The following is a 21,763-nucleotide window of genomic DNA, read 5'->3' as shown; positions in this document are numbered from 1 at the left end:
CTCCTCCCCTCCTGTGACCTCATCACAGGTCCTGTGCGCACAGAATAGCCCGGCAGCATCGTCATTGCTGGCTGTGAGGTGGGGACCCACTGCTGGCATTGGGGTCCTCCTACCTGCTTAAGGGCCCCATAGTGGCCTGGCGGCAGAGTAGGGAGATCGATTCTCCCCGCTCTGCTACAGAACGTAACTGCATCGGCGCGCTGCACATGCCGATACAGTTACATAGCCTGGCTTGGGGTGGGCCCCCTCAGAGTGCGGGGCCCGGGGCCACCGCCCCCTCTGCCCCCCCCGGTAGCTACACTACTGAATATAACCATTGTAGATATGTATATAGGTATTTTTAGTCCACCTGTTTCTTGGTAGAAACTCTACTGCACCTTGAATCCCTACTGTGATGTTTTTTCCATATAAACTATTGTAAAATTTACCAATAGCACATAGTAAGAAAAACATGACCCTAAATTCAAACCTTACTAAATATTTGGTTAAAAAATGGTTTTAGTGATGCCTGAAATGATTTTGTTCTGCAAACTTTCTCCAAAAGTCTTCACTTCCTTATTTAAGTCTTGTGGTATTTGCATTAAACATACATCCTGTAAATGCATCAAGCAACAGCAACCAGTGTACTCCCCCACAGTGTGTGTTCATTATTTATTGAATCTCATGTATCCTTCAAGATATCTTTTTCCTTATCTTTTGTACCTCTCTAGGTGCCAAACAGGCATACATCATACTACCTGATCATTCAGCTGTGATTGAGTTGCACTCCATGCCGCTAGTGTGACCAATGTGGGCAAAGAATGGATGATAGTGGGGACCTTTTGGATCTCAGTTTCTTGACAGGAGAGGAGCAAAGAGCAATAACTCAAGTTTTGGAACGAGACACACAGCTAAGGGAGAAGGACCAACAGCGAATACTGTAAGTAATTATTAACTGTGGAAAAATAACATTTTTTAACCAAAAGTTAGACATAAGTCACTTTTCTATGCGTGCTTGTTTATTTAAAAAAAGGGACTGTTATTTTCACAATTTACTTCTCTATAGGTATCAGAATGCGTGCACACTTGTATGTAACAGATCTGTAATAGATCTGTTAAGAGCAGACATCCAAGATACAAATGTGTTGTATGTTCACCTTTGCTCCAACAGTAGATGGAAAGAATCAGCTACAGTCTGATTTAGAATCAGATATCCCAATTGAATTCTCAGTATGCAAATATCTATTATCAGCAAGTAGAGCTAGATAATGTAGATATAGTAAAATATAACTTTTAATGGTACTATTAAAATAACCTAGAATTCTAAATACAAGGACCACTTTACTGTAACTGTATAAAATGCAAGGGGTCAAAATACCAGTGCTTGTATAAAAAAAGGGTTTAATACCACCAATATGCCATGATGAAACACTTTCCTCCAAATTGTGTGGCAGAAGCAGATTTTTAAGGGGGGTTTCTATATACTGTAACCCTTTCATGCCCCATATGCTGCTCCTGCCCTAACAAATGTAGTACCCAAGTGTGGAACTGCCTGGAAAGTACCCCAAAAATATGTCACCTTTCTTCCTCAGTGTTGAGGATTCTTCATTGTAGCCTGAAAAGATATGCGGGTGGAAGAAAATAGACATTGTTCCTGCAGTGGCCAGAGACCAAAATCGGGTATGGCGTGTGATGCAGGAACCAACAGAAGTAATGTGGTCATCCAGACCAAATTAGAATAATGTAAAGACAACCTCCGCACTTTACAGATAAGCTCATTGGCATGACACGATTGAGGCTAGCTAATCTACTACTTTACTCATAACTTTCACGTCGATGCTGTCTGCTGTCACGCCTGCAGGTTGTGCATGTGGTTTGTGAACCCACCGTGCCACAGAGCTGGATCTGCTTAGCAAGGGGCAAAGCTATCCTGCTACCTTGAGCTCCTGATGGTGGAGACAGACTGGGCTACATGTAGCTGTCAGGTACCACTGCTAGGCAGACGCCGGTACTGCAGCTACCGATCCAAGGGGTCAGGTTCACTGACATGGGGAAATGTGACCGAGGTCACTGGCAAACTGTAAATGGAGACGGACGAACTGTAAGAACGACTTGAATATTGAAGATGGGTTCTTGTTCATACATGAAGATATCAAGAATCAGTTCTGGAGCTGACTACACTAGGACCAGGGACATTGGACACAGGACTGGCCGCACCTGGGCCAGGAGACTGGGTATAGGATATCGCCGAAGAAGTCATAGGCTGGGGTTACACTGCATTAATGCAGTTCGTTCAACGCATAGCGTTGCTAGACTGCATTAACGCTATAGCATAACGCGATCGCAGATACTTCATCACCCGATAATGGGAGTTAATGGCAGCGTTAACGGATTGTGTTACATCGCGTTATGCCGCGGTGTAATGCAATCCGTTAAACGGACTGCATTAACACAGTGTAACCCCAGCCATAGGAACACGGACAAACTATACTAGGCTAATTTGAACACCGCATACAGGAATAACTTTAACAGACTAAAGATGGGGGTCTTGGAAACAAACAGTAGCACACACCAACACCACGAAGACTAACTATAGGGGTTGCTCAGGCACCTCCCTGCCTTTTATACAAGATGCCTCCCATCTATTGGCTGGGAGACACCTTGCAGGGAATCACATTAACTAAATTCCTCCCAGCTGTTAGCTGGGGGCATTTTACAATGTGTGCGCACCACCCCTTTAAGAGCAGGGGAGCGCGCCACCGAAGCACAGTGCAGTGTGCACAGGGAAGAAGGAGGCAGCTCAGGTGAACGCTGCTGGAGTCCCCGCATGGTGGGAGGAGGTGCCGGCAGAAGTTACAGATGCTCTCTGAGGTCAGCCTAAAGTATTGACAGACACATCTTATTCCAGCAGCAGAGGTGTATCGCCAAAGTGACACAAGTCCACACAACTAGCCTCGACCCCCATTTTCATGTAACGTGTGTAAAGCAGCAGTGTCCACGCTGTGCAGTGATGAGGCAGTGACTCAAGCAGGTTCAAAAACAAAACGTGTTTAATGTCCCAAAAAACTCACACAGTGCACAGCATGCTGTATCCTCCGGATCGCAGCCGGGAAAGCAAAAAAAAAAACAGTCCGGGGGTAGTTACTGTGAGCGACTGCACTGCTGTGTATGCAGGTGGTGCCAGACCTTTTGGCTCCACTTGGAACGGTGTTGCCTCACACAGGGAGTGCTCTGCAGACCACCTGCTGTTTGCTTGCAAGACCAAAACTGACACACCAAAACTCTTCCTGCAGGTTTTTTTCTCCACTCCAATCTGTGGCTATAGGCCACTTATAAGATCTGGGCTGGAGGAAACGGACCAGACCCCACTACCTTCCTGCAGTCTGTTTTAAAAATAAAAGCCCATACCAGGTTTTCCTGAACAAGCTCCTTGGTCAAAATAACTTGACCAGGTTCCAACTTACTTTTATTCTGCGTTATGACTCACAGGCATGCTGCTGTGACCACAAGGCACTCCAATGGATCTAATATGCTTCTGAGCGCATCCTGGGAGACACATAATGACCCTCACGTATGACTCCGGTCACTACCTCACATATGCCAGAGTATGGAAGACGAGTACCTCGCCCATAGCTGCCACCCTAAGCCACGTTACATCACCTTCCCACCAAACCATCGTCATGTTGGCCTCCTCTCATTGTCTATGGCCTTCTCTGTAAAGGGCCTGTCACACTAAGCGATATCGCTAGCAATATCGCTATAATGTCACTGGTTTTTGTGACGTTATAGAGATATCGCTATGTCTGATACTTACCTCCGACCGCTCCCCCGCTGGTTATCGCTGATCGCGCGAGAACGTCCTGAACCGTTTCTCGTCATCAGCTTCCTGCTGGGGCTTCCTGCTGTGACGACGAGCGACGCGTGGACGCGGGCGGGAGGACGTCAGGATCACCGCATCTGACAGGTAAGTAACGACCCCCGACCCCTGCGATGTCGCTGGTGAGATCTGCCTGTCGCTGGTCGGGATCGCTGGTGCATCGCTAAGTGTGACAGTACCTTAAGTTTTGGAGAAATTACCGTACATCTTATTACTATCAGGATACTTTCATCACTGCCAGCGAAGCGTCTATTGTTTTGATTGTATGTTGTTGCTTTCCAACCACAAATTAACAGACTTCTTCCTGTGCATAGTAACATGGATAAATCTATCATCAACTAAAGAGCAGATGAATCTTGAGTACATCGGACTTTGCTGTTAACATTAAGGCTACTTTCACACATCAGTTTTTTGCCGTCAGGCAGGATCCGGCTATTTTTAGAAAAAACGGATCCGGCATAAATTTTGGAGAACTGTAGAAACGGATCCGTTTTTTTGCTGGATCCGTCTAGCAGGTTATATCTGTTCCTGGGGGCTGGCCAATTGGATCTGAGCATGCGCAGACTTAAAAAAAACGGATCCGGTGGCTGGATCCGTCTTTTTCTGGATCCGGCGCATTCCGGCGCCCATAGACTTTCATTGTAGCAAAAAGCTGGAAGCGCCGGATCCGGCGCTTCCGGCTTTTTCGCCGGAGACAAAAAACGTTACAGTAGCCGTTTTTTCCAGACGCCGGAATGAGACAAGTTGCCGGATCCGGCAAAAAACGGATGAAACGCAATGCCATCCGGCACGATCCGGCGCTAATGCAAGTCAATGGGGAAAAACTGGATCCGGCATTGCATTTTGCCGGATCCGGTTATACAAAAAAAAGCCGGATCGCGCCTGAAGGCAAAAAACTGATGTGTGAAAGAGGCCTAACATGTTTCTGAAGGGAGGAAAATGGAAGTTCACCCAAACTACTACACATTGACAGAACATTAAATTCAGTTTGTATGTCTATACTTTATTCTGCCTTCAGACACTAAAGCATAAAGGTTCTAAAAGATACCCTTTAAAAGCATCTGCAAAACTTTTTTTTCCAAGGAATCTGGTTGGCACATCTGTCAGTTTGTATCTGTTGCATTATTTATAAGGTTGTGCATTGTATACAAAGAACAAATGTGATCCTATAGAAACACAATCTACAAGGTCCTGTCTTCTCGCCTAACCTGCCTGTAAATACGGTACTTGAATTTCCCACAAAAAATCAGTTCTGGAGGATATTTTCTATGAATTCTGAATGATGGTGTTCCTCCATTATTCCATTTGGAAATGTATGAACTAGTTGAGAATTAGGCATTGCCATCCCCTTGGACAGTATCAGACTTTGAAGGAATGTCAATCAATGCTGACAATATCAGATAAACATGCACTAGAGAGAGATGAGCAAACATTAAAATGCTCGGATGCTCGTTGCTCGAACTGGGATAATTCCTAATGCTTGAATGATCGTTTTGAGTAATGAGTATAATGTGAAAATGTTGAAATGTATGGAAAAACTGCTGAATGGAAGGAGTTCAGCATGGGGAAGACCCCTGGAAGCATCTCTGACTCCCAGATTGCTGCTGAGAACAATGGTGTCACAATTTTACTCCACTTAAAACATTCAAAATTGAAGGGAACTTATTGTTTACAGGAAAAAAATGTTAAGAAACTTTTTTCCTTAACCCCTTCACCCCGAAGCCTGTTTTCACCTTCCTGACCAGGCCAATTTTTACAATTTTGACCACTATCATTTTGTGAGGTTATAACTATAGAACACTTCAACGGATCCCGCTGATTCTGAGGATGTTTTCTCGAGACATATTGTACTTAGTAGTGGTAAAATTTCTTAGCTATGACTTGCTTTTATTTGTTAAAAAAACTTAAATTTGGTGAAAATGTTGAAAATTTCGCAATTTTCAAAGTTATGCCCTTAAATCAGAGTCAAATCGCACAAAATAGTTAATAAATAACATTACCCACATGTCTACTTTACATCAGCACAATTTTGGAAACAATCTTTTTGTTAGGAAGTTGTAAGGGTTAAAAGTTGACCAGCGATTTCTCATTTTTACAACAAAATTTGCAAAACCATTTTTTTTTTGGGACCACATCAAATTTGAAGTGACCTTGAGGCTGTGTGCCCACGTTGCGTTTTTTATGCGTTTCCACGGCGTTTTTGCGACCGCGGAAACGCTTAAAAAAACGCTTCAAAAACGCATCCCCATGCAATCCTATGGGATTCCGCAGTTGCTGTGCCCATGCTGCGGATTTTACCACTGCGGAATCGCATAGCGGTAAAATCCGCAGTATGTCCATTCTTACTGCGGAATCGCAGCGATTACACCTCCATAGGATTGCATTGAAACGCTTACTTTACGCATGTGGCTATGCCCACCATGCGTAAAGTGAGTGCTTCATGTGCGGATGGTACCCTGGGTCTGGAGGAGAGGAGACTCTCCTCCATGCCCTGGGTACCATATCCCTGTAAAAAATAGAATTAAAATAAAAAATCGGGAAATACTCTTCTGGCGGCCCCCCGGAGCGCTCCCGCCTCTCAGTCACGCTGTCAGCATCTTCCGTTCCCAGGGATGCATTGCGAGAATGACCTCTGATGACGTAGCGGTCTCGGGAGATGCTACGTCATCAGAGGTCATTGTCGCAAGGCATCCCTTGGAATGGAAGATGCCAGCAGCGTGGCTGAGAGGCGGGAGCGCTCCGGAGGCCGACAGAAGGTGAGTATATCCCGATTTTTTATTTTTTTTTTTAATTATTTTTAACATCCTATCATTTACTACTGATGCTGCATAGGCAGCATCAATAGAAAAAGTTGGTCACACTTGTCAAGCACTGTGCTTGACAAGTGTGACCAACCTGTCAATCACTTTTCCAAGCGATGCTTCAAATAGTTTGGAAAGCGCAAGCATTCTGCAAACTAAAAACGCTTGCAAAACGTGGGAAAACACATGTGAATTCCGCATGCATTTTACCCGCAGCAGGGAGTTGCGGAAATGCTACGGACATTTCCGCAGCATTTCTGCAACGTGGGCACTTAGCCTGAGGGGCCTATATGACAGGAAATACCAAAAAATGACACCATTCTAAAAACTGCACCCCTCAAGGTACTCAAAACCACATTCAAGAAGTTTATTAACCCTTCAGGTGCTTCACAGGAATTTATGGGAAGGAAAAAATAAACACTTACTTTTCTTTCACAAAATTTTTTCTTTAGATCTATTTTTTTTTATTTTCGCCACGGTAACAGGAGAATATGGACCATACATTTTGTTGTGCAATTTCTTCTGAGAATGCCTATACCCCATATGTGGGGGAAATCTACTGTTTTGGCACACGGCAGGGCTCGGAAGGGAAGGAGCGCCATTTCACTTTTTGAATGTAAAAGTTGCTGGAATAATTTGCGGTTGCCATGTCGTGTTTGGAGAGCCCCTGATGTGCCTAAACAGAGGAAACCCTCAGCAAGTGACACCATTTTCTAAACTAAACCCCTTAGGGAACTTATCTAGATGTGTCCATATGAAGAAAAAGGTCGCACTCGACAGGATGAAATATAGCTCCTTTATTGACACGCAGTTACATGTCAGGTCAGAGTAGAGTGGCAAGAGTGTTCACAAGCTGACTGTGTCACAATGTCAGCTTGTGAACACTCTTGCCACTCTACTCTGACCTGACATGTAACTAAGTGTCAATAAAGGAGCTATATTTCTATATTTCATCCTGTCGAGTGCGACCTTTTTCTTCATATGGATTCAATTATTTGATCACTGCGAGGTCAAGCACCCAGGAGCATTGGATGACAGCTTGCTGCCAGACGCATACCATCACCTGATATATGGTAATAGCGGTGCCGTCTGCGACTTCTATTTTCTCACTTATTGTGTTGGAGTTATCTAGATGTGTATTGAGCACCTTGAACCCCCAGGTGCTTTACAGAAGTTTATAACGTTAAGCTGTGAAAAAAAAAAAGCGCATTTCTCCCAGATAAATCTTTTCTAGCCTCAAATTTTGCATTTTCATAAGAGTATCAGGAGAAATTGCTCCATGTAATTTGTTGTGCAATTTCTCCTGAGTTTGCAGATACCCAATATGTGGGGGAATACTACTGTCTACTGTTTGGGTGCACGGCAGGGCTTGGTGGGGAAGGAGCGCCATTTGACTTTATGAATCTAAAATATGCTGACATAATTAGCGGTTGCCATGTTGCATTTGGAGAGCCACTGAGGTTCCTTAATACTGGAAAACCTCCACAAGTGACACCATTTTGGAAACTAGACCCCTTAGGGAATTTATCTAGATGTGTATTGAGCACCTTGAATCCACAGGTGCTTCACAGAAGTTTATAATGTAGAGTCGGGGAAGTAAAATCGCATTTTTCCAAAATAAATCTTTTTTTAGCTCAATATTTTGCATTTTCATAAGGGTAAGAGGTGAAATTGCTCCATACAACTTGTTGTGTAATTTCTCCTGAGTACACCAATACCCCATATGTGGGGGAATACTACAGTTTGGGCGCACGGCAGATCTTGGAAGGGAAGGAGCACCATTTGGTTTTTTGAATGTAAAATTTATTGCATTAATTAGCGGATGCCGTGTCGCGTTTGGAGAGCCACTGATGTGTCTAAACAGTGGAAACCCCCATCAGGTGACTCCATTTTGGGAATTTATCTACAGATGTAGTGATGATTTAGCTCCATGGGTGTTTTCCAGAAACAGGCGGCAGTTACTGAGTGAAAATTGCGAACTGCCGTTGTAGTGACCAGTACGTTGTAGTGACCAGTACTTTATTAGAATCATAGAATCGTAGAGTTGGAAGGGACCTCCTGGGCCATCTGGTCCAACCCCCTGCTCAAAGCAGGATTCGCTAAATCATCCCAGTCAGATGTCTGTCCAGCCTCTGTTTGCAGACTTCCATTGAAGGAGAACTCACCACTTCTCGTGGCAGCTTGTTCCACTCATTGATCACTCTGTCAAAAAGTTTTTTCTAATATCTAATCTGTGTCTCCTCCCATTCAGTTTCATCCCATTGCTTCTAGTCTTTCCTTGTGCAAATGAGAATAAAGTTGATCCTTCTACAATGTGACAGCCCTTTAGATATTTGTAGACAGCTATTAAGTCTCCTCTCAGTCTTCTCTTTTGCAAACTAAACATTCCCAAATCCTGCAACCTTTCCTCATAAGACAGGGTTTGCAGACCGGTCACCATTCTGGTCGCTCTTTTCTGAACTTGCTCCAGTTTGTTGATGTCTTTTTTAAAATGTGGTGCCCAAAACTGGACACAATATTCCTGATGAGGTCTGACCAAAGAGGAGTAGAGGGAAATAATGACTTCACGTGATCTAGACTGTATGCTTCTGTTAATACATCCTAGAATTGCATTTGCCTTTTTAGCTGCTGCATCACACTGTTGACTCATATTCAGTCTGTGTTCTATTAGTATACCCAAGTCTTTTTCACATGTGCTGTTGCTTAGCCCTATTCCTCCCATTCTGTATATGCTTTTTTCATTTTATTGCCCAGATGTAGTACTTTGCATTTTTCCCTGTTAAAAACCATTCTGTTAGTTGCTGCCCACTTCTCCAGTTTATTTATATCTTTTTGAATCCTCTCTCTCTCTTCTCTAGTATTAGCTATCCCTCCTAGCTTTGTGTCATCAGCAAATTTAATTAGTTTACCCTCAATTCCTTCATCTAAATCATTGATAAAGATGTTGAACAATACAGGGCCCAGGACAGAGCCCTGTGGTACCCCACTTGAGACATTCTTCCAACTGGATGTGCAGCCATTTACGACCACTCTTTGGGTCCGATCACTAAGCCAGTTATGAATCCACCTAACAGTTGCCTTGTCCATTGCATACTTAGTCATTTTTTCAATAAGGATTGTATGAGATACTTTGTCAAATGCTTTGCTGAAGTCAAGATATACTATATCTACAGCATTTCCTTGATCCACCCAATTAGTCATTCCATCATAGAAGGAAATTAAGTTAGTCTGACATGACTTATTAGTTACAAACCCATGCTGACTCTGTTTAATCACTTCATTCTTATCCAGGTACTGACATACATGTTTAATAATTTGTTCAAAGATCTTTCCTGGTATAGAAGTCAGACTCACCTGCCTATAGTTGCCTGGGTCCACCTTCTTCCCCTTTTTGAAGATAGGAACAACATTTGCTCTTCTCCTGTCTTCTGGGACTTCTCCTGTTCTCCAAGAATTTTCAAAGATTATGGAGAGGGGTTCAAAAATTTCTTCTGCTATCTCCTTCAGTACTCTGGGGTGTAATTCATGTGGACCTGGAGACTTGAATTAATTTAGGATAGCTAAGTGTTTCCTCACTATCTTTCTGTTTATAGATATCCTGGATTCTTCTATTCCCTTAATAGGACAGTGAAGAACAGTTGATGTTACATTTCCTTTCTGAGAGAAAACAGATGCAAAATAGGAATTTAAAAGTTCGGCCTTGTCAACATCCTGTCTTACCATTTCATCATTTTCATCCTGTAAAAATCCTATAGCATCTTTGACTTTTCTTTTACTTTTGACATATCCCCAAAATCCTTTATTATTGCTTTTGACATCTCTTGCAAGCCTCAATTCATTGTCAGCTTTAGATAATCTGATTTGTGCCCTGCACGTTCTGCAGACAGCATTGTATTCTTCTTTAGAAATGCCTCCCTCTTTCCATTTTATAAACATTTTTTTCTTCCTTTTTAGCTTGTGCTTAAGTTCTGTGTTCATCCATCCTGGTTTCCTTAAATGCTTCCTATTCTTCCCTCTTTTCGGAATTGTTAACAATTGTGCTTTGAGAATTTCATTTTTCAAGATTTCCCATCCTTCCTGGACATTTTTGTCTTTAAGGATATCCAGCCATTGGATCCCTCCAATTATCTTTCTGAATCCCTTAAAATCTGCCTTTCTGAAATCTAACCTTGACGCATGAGTCTTCACAGGTCTTCCTCCTCTAGTTATCAAAAATTCTAAAATAGCATGGTCGCTACCACTTTTATCTCCTCAACCATTTCCTCCCTGTTTATTGGATTAGATCCAAGGTAGCAGTTCCCCTTGTTTTCTCCCCTACCTTTTGGAAGATAAAGTTGTCAGCAAGAGAGGATAAGAATTTCCTTGACCTGTTAGTTTTGCCTGAGAGAGATTCCCAACAAATGTCTGGATTGTTGAAATCTCCCATGACAACTATGTCATATTTTTTGGAGAACTTGGCCATTTGATGCATAAAGAGTTCATCCATATCTTCAGCTTGCACAGGCGGCCTGTAGTAAATGCCTACAATGGTGTCCTTTCCATTGTTCTGCCCTTGTATTCTTACCCAAACAGTTTCCACAGAACTCCCAGTCTCTGAAGGTTCAATCTCTGTGCAGAAATACACGTTTCTAACATACAATGCGACACCTCCTCCTCGTTTATCAAGTCTGTTTCTTGCAAATAAGTTGTATCCTTCTAGTCTTGTATTCAAATCATGTGTATTGTCCCACCAAGTTTCAGTGATTCCAATGACATCATATTTCTTTTCTTGCGTTAGTAGTTCCAATTCTCCTTGTTTGTTGCCCATGCTTTGTGCATTAGTATAGAAACATTTTATATACTAATGCATTTTATATTCCCAGCTCATGCTTCTGGAGATACGCACCTGTAAGTTAGGCAGGCTCTCATCACTACAGAAATACCAAACGTGGGCACTAAATGTTGTTTAGGCACACTGAGGCTCAAAAGGGGGAGGCATTTGGATTTGGGAGCGGAGAATTTGCTGAATTTCGTTTGGCGCGTGCGGAACCATTTTGCTTTTCCAGAGCCTTTGTGCTACTAGTAACATGGAAGCCTCCTATGTTTCCATTAACAGATAACAGATCTGAGTGGGGACTTGCTTTTTTTGTGGATTGAGTTGAAGCTTTTATTGGGAACATTTTACATAACGTTTGGGATCACATCTGATGGTCTATGCTGATCACTTACTTTGGGGTTCCATCTAAATCTCTGAATGACATTACAGATGAAACCCCCAAGGGATCCATTCGCTATAATGAGGCAGCAGATTTACTCTTGACTCCGTCTGGCCTCTGTTCAGAGGTGTCCTTTTCAGAATTGCACAAAACTGTAATCCTAAAAACACGGACACCGCCGATCCCGGTTTATATGGTGTCCACAGTGACTCCATCTGCCTCATTAGAGGGAGTTTTCTGCCGTTTGTTCTGTCTGAATCATGTATTTCAGAGATTTACAGAGAAATCCTGATGTAAGAGCTCAGCACAGAGCACAGGATAAGGCCACTTTCACACTTCAGGCTTTCAGTATCCGGCATGGTGCTGCGAAAAACCGGACTGCCGGATCCGGCGCCTGTTACGACCAGATCCGGCTTTTCCCCCGTGCTGTTTCATTGGTGCCGCATTGCGCTGGATGGCAATGCGGCGCGTCCGGTTTTTCCGGATCCGGAGAAAATAGCCAGTCCGGCGTCGGGAAAAAATGTGGCATGCAACGTTTTTTCCCAACGCCGGACCGGTTTTTCGCACTGCGCATGCCCGGAAACCTTCTCTGCCAGGAATATATCCGGCAAAAAGAAGGATCCGGTGTCTGCGTTTGCGGCCGGATCTGGTAGTCCGGTTTTTCACCGCACCATGCCGGATACCGAAAGCCTGAAGTGTGAAAGCGGCCTAAATGTGTGCCAATCCTTATTGTGATCTTTGGGAGGCAGAATGAAAAAATCAATAGCATGTCAAGATTTGGTTTTATTTATTTTTTATGCCGTTCCTCGTACGGTATAAGTGATTAGGCGGTTTTATTCTTTGGGTTGGTGCGATTACAGCGATACCAGATTTATATCTCGTTTTTATGTTTGGCTGCTGTCACACACTAAAAGACGCTTGTTATTGCGAAAACTAGTTTTTGCATCACTATATTTTGAGAGCTATAATTTTTTCATATTTCAGTCGACAGAGTCATGTGATGGCTTGTTTTTTAGCCGGACGAGCTGACGTTTTTATTGGTACCATTTTTGGGCACATGACATTTTTTGATCGCTTTCTACTCTGATTTGCGGGGGACAGAATGATCAAAAACCAGCAATTCAGCAATTGCTTTTTGTTTTTTTTTATACCATTCCATGTGTGGTAAAATTGGTAAGGCAGCTTTATTCTTCGGGTCAGTATGATTACAGTGATACCTCATTTATATATTTTTTTTGTTTTGGCGCTTTTTCACAATAAAAACTATTTTATAGAAAAAATAATTATTTTTGCATCGCTTTATTCTGGGAGCTATAACTTTTTTATTTTTCTGCTGATGGAGCTGTATGGCAGCTTGTTTTTTGCAGGATAAGATGACATTTTCAGCGGTACCATTTTTATTTGCATCCGTCTTTTTGATCGCATTTTATTGTACTTTTTGTTGTTTTTTGCCTTGTTTTTTATGGTGTTCACTGAAGGGGTTAACTAGTGGGATAGTTTTATAGAGCGGATCGTTACTGACGCAGCGATACTTTTTTTTTATTTACATAAATGCATTTATTGGGAAAATATTTATTTTATTTTTTTCTTTAGGAATTTTTAAAAAAATATTTTTACACGTTATAATTTTTTTTTTTTACTTTATTACATTGTCCCAGTATAGGACATCGCTATATAATGTCAGATCGCTGATCTGACACTTTGCACTGCTTAGTATCAGATCAATAAAAACTTATAAGACACAACAATGAGATATATCACAGAAATAGTCTATAGTAATTTACAGTCATGGCCAAAAGTATTAACACCCCTGCAATTCTGTCAGATAATACTCAGTTTCTTCCTGAAAATGATTGCAAACACAAATTCTTTGGTATTATTATCTTCATTTAATTTGTCTTAAATGAAAAAACACAAAAAGAATTGTCCTAAAGCCAAATTGGAAATAATTCCACACCAAACATAACAAAGAGGGCGGACAAAAGTATTGGCACTGTTCGAAAAATCATGTGATGCTTCTCTAATTTGTGTAATTAACAGCACCTATAACTTACCTGTGGCACCTAACAGGTGTTGGCAATAACTAAATCACACTTGCAGCCAGTTAACATGGATTAAAGTTGACTCAACCTCTGTCCTGTGTCCTTGTGTGTACCACATTGAGCATGGAGAAAAGAAAGAAGACCAAAGAACTGTCTGAGGACTTGAGAAACCAAATTGTGAGGAAGCATGAGCAATCTCAAGGCTACAAGTCCATCTCCAAAGACCTAAATGGTCCTGTGTTTACCGTGCGCAGTGTCATCAAGAAGTTTAAAGCCCATGACACTGTGGCTAACCTCCCTAGATGTGGCCAGAAAAGAAAAATTGACAAGAGATTTCAACGCAAGATTGTGCGGATGTTGGATAAAGAACCTCCACTAACATCCAAACAAGTTCAAGCTGCCCTGCAGTCCGAGGGTACAACGGTGTCAACCCGTACTATCCATCGGCATCTGAATGAAAAGGGACTGTATGGTAGGAGACCCAGGAAGACTCCACTTCTTACCCCGAGACATAAAAAAGCCAGGCTGGAGTTTGCCAAAACTTACCTGAAAAAGCCTAAAACATTTTGGAAGAATGTTCTCTGGTCAGATGAGACAAAAGTAGAGCTTTTAGGGCAAAAGCATCAACATAGAGTTTACAGGAGAAAAAAGAGGCATTCAAAGAAAAGTACACGGTCCCTACAGTCAAACATGGCGGAGGTTCCCTGATGTTTTGGGGTTGCTTTGCTGCCTCTGGCACTGGACTGCTTGACCGTGTGCATGGCATTATGAAGTCAGAAGACTACCAACAAATTTTGCAGCATAATTTAGAGCCCAGTGTGAGAAAGCTGGGTCTACCTCAGAGGTCATGGGTCTTCCAGCAGGACAATAACCCAAAACACACTTCAAAAAGCACTAGAAAATGGTTTGAGAGAAAGCATTGGAGACTTCTAAGGTGGCCAGCAATGAGTCCAGACCTGAATCCCATAGAACACCTGTGGAGAGATCTAAAAATGGCAGTTTGGAGAAGGCACCCTTCAAATATCAGGGACCTGGAGTAGTTTGCCAAAGAAAAATGGTCTAAAATTCCAGCAGAGCATTGTAAGAAACTCATTGATGGTTACCGGAAGCGGTTGGTCGCAGTTATTTTGGCTAAAGGTTGTGCAATCAAGTATTAGGCTGAGGGTGCCAATACTTTTGTCCGGCCCATTTTTGGAGTTTTGTGTGAAATGATCAATGTTTTGCTTTTTGCTTCATTCTCTTTTGTGTTTTTTCATTTAAGACAAATTAAATGAAGATAATAATACCAAAGAATTTGTGTTTGCAATCATTTTCAGGAAAAAACTGAATATTATCTGACAGAATTGCAGGGGTGTCAATACTTTTGGCCATGACTGTATATATGAATAAATAGGAGACCAATTGATGTGTCAGTGTGACAGGCAGTGAAGGAGGCTTGCCGGTGCATGCTCTCAGCAGGCGCTCGCAAGCCACCTCACTGAAAGACCCGGAAGGACCCCGCTGCCATCTTAGTGCTGGGGGTCTACATGGAGACCCTCAGGACAACGCGATCACATTACGTTGTTCTGAGGGATGCTTCTCTATGCCTCTATCACTAATGACAGTGGCATCAGAGGAGTTAAATGCCCGCAATCGATGCTATTACCGATCGTGGGCATTGCTGAGGCGTCTCAGCTGTCACATAAAGCTGACACCCACATGCGATCTCCGCGGTGCTTAACGTGAGGCCGCGCAATCGGTGCACCGTGCTAGTACTGCTGTTTGTGGGAACGCACTTCCCGCAGAGCCGTACTAGTATGGCACATGTCGGGAAGGGGTTAGTTATGACTTGTATGTAAGACAAAATTTAGCCCCTTCGCCACCTTGAGTTTTTCCATTTTTAAGTTTCCATTTTCTGCTCGCCTTCTTCCAAGAACCATAACGTTTTCATTTTTCTGTCAATATGGCAGTGTGAGGACTTGATTTTTTGCTGGATAAGTTGTACTTTTGAACGACACCATTGGTGAGGGCTTATTTTTTGCGTGCCAAGTTGACGTTTTTGTTGATACCATCTTATCCTTCTGATCCATTTTATTGGGACCACCATTTTTACTGATACAATCTTTTGATCGCCCGTTATTGCATTTTACTGCATGTTTCAGCGACCAAAAAAGCGTCATTCTGGCATTTTGATTTTTTCTAGTTAGGCCATTTATCGATCGGATTAATTTTTTTTTATATATTGAAAGATCAGGCGATCCTGAAAGCGGTGATTCCAAATATGTGTATTGGGGTTGATTTGAACTTTTATATTTTTATATACTGTATATATTTTTTAATTTTTACTTTACACTTGCTTCAATAGCCTCCTTGGTGGACTAGAAGCTGCAATCATCCGATCGGTAGTTCTACACAGAGCAGGGCTGAAGCCCTTCTCTAAGTAGTTGAAATGATAACTTGCCATGAGCGCCGACCACTGGGTGGCGCTCTTAGCAATCCAGCAATGACAACCACAGGGGTCTGCTGCAGACCCTGGGTTGTCATGCCAACACATCAGTGTCCCCCGGTCATTTGACATGGGCGGGATTACTGATGATTATTGACTGATTGACAGCAGTATTTAACATGTTAACAGCTGCGGGTGGATCGCGATTCCACCCATGGCTGTTAGGGGCACATGTCAGCTGTTCAAATCAGCTCACATGTGCCGGAAAAGTTGCGGGCTCATCGCCGAAGCCTGCAGCAAACAGGGGGAGCCTTCATTGGACATACTATATGTCCAAGGTGGTAAAGGGGTTAAAAAGTATTTAAAAAACTAATAATTTAAGTAAACCATAATTTAATTTTTGATAACTCTTTTGGGAAATTTCAGTGTAATCTATGAAGGAAGCAAGAAGTGAGTTAATTAGAGACGGAGGAGTGACTCAAATACACTCTGTATTAGACATAAAAGAGGCCCTCATATATATTCTGTTCAAATTGTAATGTGGTGGTACTCCTAGACTCGTAAAGCCTATACACTAAGTGCAAATCCTGCCAAAAATTACAAACAGGGTCCATCCGTACATCCTTGAAGGCACCAACTGTACAACCTCATTCAACTATTGTGAACAAAGTATAGTTGTGGTACTTCTACACTAATAAAAGCTCTGCACACAGTGCAAAGCCAGGAAAAATTGATAAGGCAGGTAATACAGTCATCCATAGACCCTTGAAGGCAACAAATTGTGGGACTCATTAAAATATTTTGAAACTGTAGTTGATGTACTCCTACACTTATAAAGGCTTTGCGCAAAGTGCAAAGCTAGAAAAAAGTTATAAGTGGGGTAATCCAGTCTCCCATAGACCTTGTAAGGCAACAACTGGTGGGCCTCATTCAAATATTGAAGATTAAAAACACTGTATGTGCTGCTGTCATCTGGTGGTGTGGAAAAGCTAGGGCTAATCCAGGCTTTGTTCAGTTTTATCAAAATGAGCCTGTCATTACTTTCTGGTAACAGGCAAAATCACCTGTGTGTTATGACCCCCCTGGCAGGACTAAAAGCCCGCTCAGAAAATACGCTAGCGTGTTGTGAGCTCATTTTCGGGTTTGCCTCTGGGGAGGGCTATGGAGCTGGCTGTGCTGACAGAGGAGTAGTGAGTTCTCTATCTGGACTCTCTCTGTTGGTGAAGGGAGGTAATGAAGCTGATCTAAATGGCAGAGACCGGCCACCTGAGGAAGAGGACTGCGATTGGACATCAGGAGTTTCTGATTGGATTTAAGGCAGCCGACTCCCTAGTTTCTTGCTGGTGATTTTTCCTGACTGTGGCTCCTGGTTTCCAGTTTGGTTCCTGCCTTCCTAAAGCTAAGTTTTCTCTGCTATTGTTCACATGAGTTTTTGTCTGGTTTACTTAGTTTTTGTGTTCAGCCAGCCCTGGCTGGGACTGGGCTGAATCCCCATTTTTGTCTCTGATAAGTTGATCTCTTTTGCTCTCTCTTCAGAATATACCTGAGTGCTGATATAGTGATTTGAAGTCTAGCGACTTCAGGGTCTTTTTCTATCAGACGTGTTGGACATTCTTTTTGGCAGGGTTTTTTGCGTGATTGCAGACAGCAGCTTTTCTTTCCTGTCCTTTCTAGTTAGCGAGGGCCCCATCGTTTGCTCAGCCTATCTTTCTACCTGTGTCTGTATTTTCATCTTGTTTCACCGACAATACATGTTGGGGGCTGTTTATTGCTTTGGGGTCTGCTCTGGGGCAGTTTAGATTTTCCCTTTCTTTCTTTAGGCTTATTTACTTCTCCGGCCGTGATGAGGCGTCTAGGACCACCGTAGACATGCTCCACGGCTACTGCTAGTTGTTGTGAATAGGATCAGGGGTCTGCAATCCGCTAGTTACCAACCTCTCCGGTGTTCTGGGCTTAGCTTGCTTTTTGTTTTTTCCTCCCCGGTGACTCATTCATAACACTAGGCAGGGTAGCACAACACCTCCAGTATATATTTAGAGACAGCTTATGCCTGGTGTCCTGCTTTGAGACCGAATAGCTGAAGGTCGCAGAAGAGTTATGGAGTATGCTTGTTTGTTAAGTATTGCTTGACCAACTTTAAAAACTTTTCCATTCTTGGACGCTTAAAGGGTGTCATGAAATTGGCCCAGGCCTTTGACAGTATACCCCTGCCTTTGCTTTACCTTGTGTGTTTCTTCCTCTCCTTTCCTCCTTGGTTGGGCAACATATTTTCTGCAATGGCCTCCTGGTATAGCTCCATTTTAGTAGACCTCTTGCCTCAGGAAGGAGAGATGCAAAGTTCTCACTGCATTGTGGGTCCAGCAGGTTGAACAATGAATACTCTTTTTTGGCCAAGATGAATGTAAGTGAGGGTCACGGGGAAGCCAGAGGTGTATAAAGTATGCCATATGTGCCAAACATCCTACAGTCAACACTTCCCTGTCTCCACTATAATGACTACTCTCCATTTCCTCCTGCTCCTCCTCCTTCATCTGTTCCTACTCATTCTCCTCCTCAGCCTATCCACATAAGAGAGACGGGATGAAGCTTGTGTGTGTATTTGTCATGTCGGACACTGTTTGCACCAGGGTGTCCAGTAGACAGCGGTAATACCCCATCCTACCACTTGGTTCTCAGCGGCGCTGGTTGGTCTTCTGATCCGGCTTGGATTGGGTTAACCAGGTTGTCATTCTGGCTGAGGGCTTAGCCACACCCTTTGTCTTTAAATTGTCCTGCGTGACTATGGACGTTGCCGACTATAGCTCTTGCCTTGTGCTAGCGATACCGGTCTGGAGTGGTGGTCTAAGGATCATACGGTTTCTGGTGTAGTATATTCCGTTGTTGCCATTTTGCCTCCCTGTGTTGTATTTTTTGGTTGCCCTTGCACATTATTGTATTCTCCTGTGTGTACGCGGTGTGGTGCGTTTCCTTTATCCCTGTCCATACTTATTTGTGGGGTCCAGTGTTTGGTCTCCTCACTGGGTGGAGGGTGGTGGGTTCAGCTTAGGGCTGGACAGGAGACAAGGACAGGGTGGAGGCCCAGGCAGGCACACCTTCAGTGTAAACCCTGGGTTGAGGGACAGACAGGGTTTCCCCTAGTCTGAGGGACACCGCAGGGGCCCCGGGGTTTCAGCCTAAAGTTACCTAGGCTTCCCATGACATTATAGTCGGCCCAAAAAAAAAAAAAAGGATTATTTACCATGGATCCTATAGTCTCCATAACCAAGCAGCTGGAGGCTCTGTCCATACAGGTCACTGAACTGAGGGGGGAGGTCCAGCAACAAGGCCTGTCAGTTCCTGCTGTGCAAACTGAGGCAGCAGTCAGGGCAGCTGAACCCAAGTTACCTCTTCCTGAACGATTTTCTGGTGATCGCTGTAAGTTCGTTGTATTTCGTGAATCCTGTAAATTGTATTTTCGTATGTGTCCACTCTCCTCAGGAAATGAGGCTCAGCGTGTGGGCTTGGTAATTTCCTTGCTGGTTGGTGATCCACAGGCATGGGCTTTTTCACTACCTTCTGATTCACCTGTATTTGAGTCTGTAGACCTTTTTTTTTCTGCTCTTGGTTTAATCTATGACGATCCTGACAGACTGGCGTTAGTAGAGTCTAAAATACGCTCTCTACTCCAGGGTGAGCGTCTGGCGGAGGATTATTGTACGGAATTTCGTCGCTGGGCTGTGGACACTCAATGGAATGACCCTGCACTATGGAGTCAATTTTTGCATGGGGTTTCTGGAAGGGTTAAACAAGCTCTGCTAATGTATGAGACTCCCGCCTCTCTGGAGGCTGCTATGGTACTTGTAGTACGTATTGATCGCCGCTTTCGTCAGAGGTCGCAGGAGACATTGCCTGTGGGGGGGGGGCAGTCTCTGGTGAGGTTGCCTCGGGTGAATCCGTGGAACCTATGCAGATTGCTGGTATATCACATACACATAATAACAAGCATAAATGTCCCTTGCCCAGAAAGCAAGGGGTCTGTTTTTTTGTGGCAAAAAAGGACATTTTATTAATGCTTGCCCCCTGGTACCTAAGAAAGACGTGCTGGCGGAAAACTGCTAGGCTCAGAGGGTTTGGAGGAGTCTAGTCTGAGCCTTTGCATATCCTCCGTGGTGGTCTCCCAGTGTATGCTCCCTGCCAAGGTAGTAATCAGGGGCCAAGAGCTGTCGATTACTGTATTTGTAGATAGTGGTTCAGCCGCTAATCTCATTGATGAAAAGTTTGCGCGTACAGCGGGATTTCAGGTGGAGACGCTGCCTAATCCTATCTGGGTGGTTACCATCAATGCCTCCCCTCTCTCACAAGGGGAGATTAAAGAGTTTGTGGCTGATGTAAAACTCCACATTGGGGTCCTACACTCTGAGCGGGTAACAAGTAAGGTGCTCAGTAATTTACCTGCTCAGGTAGTTCTGGGGTTTCCATGGTTGTCTATGCACAATCCGGTGATTGATTGGAAAACCCAGGACATAATCCGGTGGAGCAGATATTGCCAGGAGAGTTGTCTGGCCACATGTATCTCCGCTGTGGCTCCCAGCATCCCGGAGCCACTGCTTGACTTTGCTGATGTATTTTCTGAAAGAGGTTGTTCAGAGCTGCCACCGCACCGACCCTATGACTGTGCTATAAGGTTAAAACCAGGGGCCAAGTTACCAAAAGCCAGGATGTTTAATATCTCAGGTCCTGAGAGGCAAGCTCTCAAAGAATACATTGCAGAAAGTCTAAGCAAAGGGCACATCAGGCCTTCATCATCTCCACTGGCGTCGGGGTTCTTCTTTGTCAAGAAGAAAGATGGCGGATTACGCCCTTGTCTGGATTTCAGGGAACTCAACCAGATTACGGTTCGTGACCCATACCCGATGCCACTGATACCCGATTTGTTCAACCAGGTGTCTGGTGCCAAATGGTTTTCCAAGCTTGACCTCAGGGGGGCGTACAATCTCATAAGAGTCCATCAAGGAGATGAATGGAAGACGGCATTTAATACCCCTGAGGGTCATTTTAAGAATTTGGTGATGCCATTTGGGTTGACGAGCGCGCCAGCAGTATTTCAACATTTCATAAATGATGTCTTTTCTCATCTCTTGGGGAAATTTGTTATTATATACCTTGATGACATTCTTATTTACTCACGCGACCGTGATGCACACATAGAGCATGTTAGGCAGGTATTGCAGTTGCTCAGGGAGAACAAGCTCTATGCCAAGCTTGAGAAATGTGTATTTGTCGTCCAAGAATTACCTTTTTTGAGTTATGTAATTTCCGCCTCAGGGTTTAAAATGGACACCGCTATGGTTCAAGCGGTGCTGCAGTGGGATCGGCCAGATAATCTCAAGGCGCTTCAGCGATTCCTGGGCTTTTCCAACTATTATAGGAAATGTATTAAGAATTTTTCTATGATTGCTAAACCG

At 43.5% G+C, this 21,763-nt stretch overlaps 1 protein-coding gene across 2 annotated transcripts in view; it reads left to right on the top strand.

Moving 5' to 3' along the window:
* SYTL1 (synaptotagmin like 1) overlaps positions 1-21,763 on the top strand; it is a 308,605-nt gene that overhangs the window by 77,204 nt on the left and 209,638 nt on the right. The window contains exon 2 of one of the 2 annotated variants that reach the window (XM_073563993.1): positions 711-919. In XM_073563993.1, coding sequence (XP_073420094.1) covers positions 801-919 — 119 coding nt within the window. In that variant the 5' untranslated portion in view covers positions 711-800. Of the gene's footprint in view, positions 1-710; positions 920-21,763 lie in introns of those variants that run through there. The other variant, XM_073563991.1, reaches the window with a different exon arrangement.

Source organism: Dendrobates tinctorius, unplaced genomic scaffold (genome assembly GCF_039654945.1).
Source record: "Dendrobates tinctorius isolate UK_male_01 unplaced genomic scaffold, ASM3965494v1 ptg000015l, whole genome shotgun sequence".
Taxonomy (NCBI): domain Eukaryota; kingdom Metazoa; phylum Chordata; class Amphibia; order Anura; family Dendrobatidae; genus Dendrobates; species Dendrobates tinctorius.
The sequence above is the reverse complement of the archived record's forward strand: the minus strand, read 5'-3'. Positions and strand labels throughout refer to the sequence as shown.